Here is a 6421-nt window from a genome sequence, read left to right on the forward strand (position 1 = left end):
CGCCGCTGGTGGGAGGGCAGCCGGCAAACTGATGGTTTCAGCGTTCAGTGGCAGATCGCCTCAGGAGGACACAGTCTCCAGTGATGAAGGCGACGGCAGCTGAAGAGGAGGAGGAAGAATATGCTCTGGGATGGAGATGGAGGGGAAGCAAGCAAAATGAGACCGTACAGCTGTCGCAGACATCGGCTCTTAGGTTTTACGGACTCTGAGCACCACTCTGCAAAATTGATTTCCTCTCCACATGAAGTCATATTGTTCTTTGTAATCCAGCCGATAAAGGTCGTGTCATCTGCAAACTTCACCTCACACGAGCATAAAAATCACACGTCTTTCATTTAAGAGATGTTTTTACAAATCACCCAGACTATATTATACATTTAAATCCCATTTTAATTGAATAAAAACAATGCCCGGCAAACTCATCACACGAGCACAACTCTAAAAAATAAAAATGTAAGGGTAAGAGGTAGAGTACTGTGAAGTCAAATCTGTGTACTACAACAGTAATACTGATATTAATTCATCACTAGTTAAAGCAAAGGGTCAGTACAACTAAATTGCATATGATCCAGACACACACGAGGAGACTTTTGTCTCACAAGTATAGCATCTTTTTTTTTGACTTCAAGGATTCTTCACATCCAGTTTAACCTCTGGTTTGAGTTTAAGGAATGCTGATCATAGCTCACGGTAGACTGGCCTTTAATAACTTCTGAAACTACACGGTACAGGTTATTAATAACACTGGATTTACCTGAGACAGAATAATACATGTTTCTAACCATCGTAACAGTAACTTAACACGACACACACCAACAACGTGTGATGATTTAAGTGAAGGAAGATTTCCTTCTCATACTTTTGTAGACAAAGATGTGACGGAAGCAGAGTTTCTGCATCGTCTGCATAAAAGTTCACATAAAAATGTAAACAAATGTAACCACGGTACATTAATAACTGTACTACTTATCCTGCAAACCTGAGAACGCACAACAGCAGATGTGAAGGTTGACCGACTTCTGGAAATAATTTAAGTAAACCAAAAGATCTTTAAAATAAACACAAATAAGCCATGTTAAAAAAAAAAGGTACATTCAACAATGAGAGTTGTAAACGTCTGAAAAAGACTACAAAAATATATTCGACTATAATACATGTAGAACGGGTTTGACATCTCTTTAGATCTCTTCTCAGTGAAATCTGTGGCAGCACCCAAATCAAAAATATGAAGTAAACGTAAACACCAAGTCACCTGTGTTCCACTGAAGGATATACCTCGTTATGAGCATTCATACAGTAACTTTCACTGTCCAGTGTTTTAATCCAGTTACATCGAGCTGATGCTCACACAGCCGCATGTTGGACTTACTAAAACTTAACACTGTTGAAACCAAGAGTTCGTAGACATCCTGGCCATACAGAAGAACCGATCATGCTGCAGGAGTGGCTTCAAAACCTTCTTTACACTTTTGTTTGAGGAAACCTCTGACACTTTCTGGGCCTACAAGGTGTGAGAATCATTATTTTTTTGTCACTTAAACTGGTCTTACTGGCTGTGCCGGCTCTGCACTGGGACAATACCGAGCACTACTAAAACAGCATAACCAAAGACACACACTTTATGTTGCACAAAATGTGTTCATGGTGCAAAGTGCCATTTTTAAATGACAAATACTCAAAACTTGTGTTTCACTCACACTCACACACACACACACTCTGCATGTGACTAAATGATACATAACAGCACCCTGAAGTCCATCTCGTCCTTATGGGATATGGACATACGAATGCGTCTGTAAAGTTTCCTCGATTATGCAGCTTTTTTCTTCTTCTTCCTTCCTTTGCGATAGCCTCGTCCAAACCAGCCGCCCTGCACAGCCGTGGCTTCTGCTGCCTGCTCTCCAGGTCCAGGTGAGCAGACCTCCTGTCCATCGAGGGCAGCTATGACCTCACGGGTGTGGCTCTGGACCTCTTCCTGCAGCAGAGATGTGGCGAGACTGAAGACGGGGTCCTCCGCCCTGACGAGACCAAATGAAGGAAACCGAGCTTAGAGTCAAAGCGTTGCACTAACCTTTCTATTTTCTGTGAGAGTGTGTGTGTAGTGGGGATATTCCAAAATCCAAGTATTGTGTAAAGCATGAAACTAGTGCCCGCCCCTTTTTCCTTTTACTGGCACCTCTAAAAGAAGCCTTGCATGTGTGTATCCTTTGCTATGAGAACAGCCTATTTTAATGCTAATTCTGTGTGTATACTGGATGTAATTACTTCATTAAAAGGTCCTTACCGGTGATACACAGGAATCTGAACGTCCAGCTCCGCCATAAGGAGGCTCATGACATCATCACACTTGCCATGAATTTTTAGCACTGCCAGATCATCTTTTGGTGTCCACTAGAACAAAACCACTTAATTAGTATCTTATTCAAATTCACTTGCATCGTATTCACCTAAAACGTCTAAACTACGTGTACCTGGAGGTTGACGATGTAGAGTTTGGGCCTCTTGCTTGCTGGTTTGTTCATGCACCACAGACAAGCGTATTTCTTCAACACCTGGACGAGCGAGAAACAGAGCAGAAGAGAGTCAAATACAATTCATATAAAATACAACAACTCACACTTCAATAAAGTTATTTAAAGGATATTCTTATTAACCTGAGGAAAACAAGACTCTGACAGATTAAACGTGGTTTATAAAACCTACTTTAAGACTGGAGCCTAAGCAGAGGATAACGTCCGCCATCTCTGCAGCGTCTGCAGCTCCCTTCCAGTTGAGAGGTTGCTCCAGGGTCCCGCGTTCCCCGAAGTGCACGATGGTGTCCCTGAGTTCACCGCCGCAGCGGCTGCACCTGCGGCCTGTCCCGTGGCGGTGCAGCGACGTCCGCTCCGTCACGTCAAACAAACGGACATACTCCCTGACCGGGGAACAGGATGTACACACCTAGAGACGGGATGAAAAGAAACAAAAAAAACAGCACGTCGGGGTAACTTACTTTATTTGGAGAACAGTTTAGTTTCGTGGACGATTTCCATGTAACAGCAATGTGTTTATGAAACAATAACGTCCGTGGATGTGCGCGTCTCACCTCGATGAACATGTTTCCGTGAAGCTCGGACAGCGCATGTCTGGGTAGACCGCTACGCACGTGAAGTCCATCACAGTTTTGAGAAACAACATGCTTTACCTTTAAAGACACACAAAAGTACAGTAAACCAGCATGCGTGAACACCAGCGGAACATCTACCGGTACGTTTATCTCGGGCTCACATACCAGCGTTTCCTTATGAAGCATTCTAATGCACATGTGCGTGAGGGTCGGCTCAGCTTTACTCAGGTCAGACGAACTGTTTGTAAAGAGAAACAATTCAAATAACAGCGGTTGGGAGTTTGGGAGCCCAAAACCAAACAGTGCCGAGGGTACATATCCCACCCGATGGTCCGGCCCTTCTGCAGCTGTGTCCACACCCCGTTGGGGCCCCTGTAGTCCGGGATAGAAGCTGCCTGAAAAAGGAAAGACATCATCAGTCCTGTGAAAGGTTTAAAAGGAAGCTGTAGCTGTAGAGTTAGGCGTACCGTGCTGATACCGGCTCCGGTGTAAACCACCAGGTGTTTCGCTTGTTCGACTGCCACAGCCAGCTGCTTGACTTTACTCTTCAGCTTATCCGCATCATCATACACCTGCAGATAACACAAGGAAACAACAGATGTTTAAGGTTAAAACAACACAAACACACATCACAAGCCAGATGCAACTGCTCCAGAGTCACAGACCCAAACCTGCATTATCATTCAACCTTGAGGCCATGTGCTGTAGAGGGGGGCAGTGTCATAGACATCCCACCTAGCTAAATACCCAGCAGTCTCACCTCCTCCTGCTTCCTCTTGAGCACATTCCTGCGGGCTTGTCTCTTGCAGAGCTCCTCCACAGTTTCTCTGTGCAGCAGCAACACGGCGGCCTCCTCCTCCGATCGCTCAGCCTCCGGTTTCTTCAGGACCCGTCCGACCTTCAGTTAACAAAACAACAACCTGATCAGACTCACCGGCTGAGAAACAAAGAGTTAACTACACGCACAAAGTGACGAGCTGCTCCTTAAACCAGCTAGCCCCGGCTAGCTGGATAAACAGGCTCCACGCGCGTTGTCGCCTCGTCTCACCAGTCGGAAGAGCTTCCTCTCGCTCTCTCGTTGAAGTATTTTGGCCTTTTCCAACGCCTTCCTCTCCGTCCGCGAAGAAACAGCGGTGTCTGTCTCCTCTTCCATCTTGCTTCGAGTCAGCTGAGAGACAGCGATGTATTCAAAACACTGCTCATTGCGCCCGGAGACCAACGACAGCCGGGATGTTTGTCCGTGTAAAGAGACCAGGCGGGCGGCAGCGCCCCCTGCTGGTCGGAGTCTATAACTGTTTTAAATTAAGTCTGGGCTTTCACAAACTTCAGAGCGACTTTCAAGAGTTAAGAAACATTTATTAGCATCAACATACAAATAAATAACATACAAAACAGTTCCAAAGTCTGTAAGAATAAACTTTTTTACATGTGTTTACATGTCAAGACAGCAGACTCGCAGTAACACTGAGATCTATTAACATTTCTGTAAAAGTGAGCACTCCTCCTCCGTCCTTCAAAGAAATCAGTAAATATCATATTAACAGAGTTAACATGTGCCAATACATCTGGAGATGGTCTGTTTTTGGTGGCAATGAACTGGGAACATCAATTTGAGGCACAAGTCCATCCTCAAAGCAGAGATTTAACATCAGACAAATGGAAAAACACCAGCAGCTGAACAAATACTCCGATTAACAAAACCCTTTTCACAGGACACATTTTGAGGTGTGATTATTAACTTCAATCATGGCTGCATTCCACTAGGTATTTTGGTTCCCGAGTCTTGGTATTGTGCCTGCTGGCTCATGGCCGTGGCTTACTTCATGCCGACCTCTCAACCCGTCACTACTGAAAACTACTGGAAGCAGACCTGACTCGTTAGTGACAGAGCAGCTGTGGTGATGTTTTATCCCAACCCGAGCATCCACTCACTGTGAAACCAGTCTGTTGTGGAAGAGTGGAACTGCCATCACTCTATTATACCCTGGTTGTAGATTGTAAAAAGCACAATATAGTTATACAATATTTAGGTACTCGCAAGAGACCTTATTAGGAGTCCTCACTGGGGCCAATTAGGAAAGTGTCATCGGGGTCTGGAGGAGTAAGTGCTCTTGGGGACCCTCTGAGGATTTGCTCTGAACTGTCCTCGCTTGGTTTCAGGCGGCTGCTCGGCAGAGAGTCCAGTATTGTGTCCGGTCCTCGTCAAAGCTCCCGTGTGCCTTTCTGCTGCCTTTTTCTGGATCCTGCAGGGAAGAGAGTTTTAGCCACTGACAAAAATACTGCTTATTAAAAAAAGCTTAGAGTGCAAGATTTGCATTTCATTAAAAGATTTGAGCTGAATAGTGCTTTTGCAAGCTGGATGCAACATTACTGGAAACCTCTGAGACATGTTTGATCAAATAAAAAATAAAAATGTGCAAAATCTACTTGTGTCACATCTACTGTGACTGCGGGATCCGGAGCACACGCTTATAGCACAAACTTTTAATTTAAGAACTAATGTTTGAAGATGAAAGCATGTCTTCATCGGGGTAAAGAGTCTGCAGAGATTCCGTCATCCTGTATTGTGACTGAAGAAGTGACTGTGTCGCACACATAAAAACACTTGAGCTACGCAGAGATCTAAAGAAAATAGAACTGATCCAGTGAAGACTCACATCATTCCTCTCTTTCGCTCCAGTGACTTTTGTGTTGCAGTTGACAGAGAACTCTTTCCTCTGGACTGGCCTGCGTTCCCACTCTAAACAAGTACACACACGCACAAAAGCAAAAACACACACCACGTTAGTCTGATATGTCTGTGTAGTGTTTAGTTCTGCCCAGTGGTGCACAATCACGTGATCGCTTCACTATCGACAGTGAGGTTACCTGTCGTCTGAGCTCTCTCTCCTTGGCCAGCTCTCTGTCCCAGCGGATCAGCTGCATCCTCTCTCCGGCTGACAGGCTGAAGAAGATGTCGTAGACCTCGTAACGCGCAGCGCGCAGCTGGATGGGGAAACAATCACAGAGCAGACGATGGCTTGAATGAAACGAGTGTAATTATAGTATCTGTTGTGTTAAGTGCAAATGGAGGGAATGATTGCTCGTTTGGCAGCGAGGCAGAGAGGAGCAGAAAGGTTAACAGATGTTTACAACACGCGTTTGCTTTAATACCTGCAGAGTGACTCTCTCCTGCAATAAGAGATCCTGTCTGCTAGAAAACTCTCCTCTGCCAGGGCTCTGCTGCTGGAGGGCCAGCAGGAGCTGATGTGTGTCCTAGATGCCCAAAACACACACACACACACACACACACACACACACACACACACACACACA

General features: G+C 45.2%; 2 protein-coding genes across 2 annotated transcripts in view; both read right to left on the minus strand.

The window, feature by feature from the left end:
* Positions 1-375: 375 nt before the first annotated feature.
* sirt7 (sirtuin 7) lies at positions 376-4371 on the minus strand. Its single transcript, XM_031864852.1, has 10 exons — positions 4155-4371; positions 3867-4004; positions 3574-3678; positions 3431-3501; positions 3272-3344; positions 3086-3184; positions 2704-2940; positions 2472-2552; positions 2285-2391; positions 376-2018 (listed from the first exon to the last, which is right to left on the minus strand). Exons 1-10 carry the CDS (start codon positions 4257-4259, stop codon positions 1811-1813), a joined length of 1224 nt encoding a protein of 407 aa, XP_031720712.1. The 5' UTR covers positions 4260-4371; the 3' UTR covers positions 376-1810.
* A 74-nt stretch (positions 4372-4445) lies between these two features.
* The window catches only part of cp110 (centriolar coiled-coil protein 110), an 11566-nt gene continuing 9590 nt past the window's right edge, over positions 4446-6421 (minus strand). The window contains exons 7-10 of the mRNA XM_031864830.1: positions 6260-6361; positions 5975-6091; positions 5764-5846; positions 4446-5349 (exon numbers count right to left, since the gene is read on the minus strand). Coding sequence (XP_031720690.1) covers positions 5190-5349; positions 5764-5846; positions 5975-6091; positions 6260-6361 — 462 coding nt within the window. The 3' untranslated portion in view covers positions 4446-5189. The remainder of the gene's footprint in view (positions 5350-5763; positions 5847-5974; positions 6092-6259; positions 6362-6421) is intronic.

This window comes from Anarrhichthys ocellatus, unplaced genomic scaffold, assembly GCF_004355925.1.
Source record: "Anarrhichthys ocellatus isolate YVR2014 unplaced genomic scaffold, GSC_Weel_1.0 scaffold31, whole genome shotgun sequence".
Taxonomy (NCBI): domain Eukaryota; kingdom Metazoa; phylum Chordata; class Actinopteri; order Perciformes; family Anarhichadidae; genus Anarrhichthys; species Anarrhichthys ocellatus.

What these genes read in the sequence shown, in the direction of transcription:
- sirt7 (XM_031864852.1), bottom strand. Translation starts at nt 4,259, where the DNA reads ATGGAAGAGGAGACAGACACCGCTGTTTCTTCGCGGACGGAGAGGAAG. An exon ending in CCGGAGCCGGTATCAGCACG is followed by an intron (nt 3,502 to 3,573) that starts GTACGCCTAACT and finishes TTCCTTTTTCAG; the next exon opens with GCAGCTTCTATCCCGGACTA. An exon ending in GCTTAGGCTCCAGTCTTAAA is followed by an intron (nt 2,553 to 2,703) that starts GTAGGTTTTATA and finishes TCGCTCGTCCAG; the next exon opens with GTGTTGAAGAAATACGCTTG.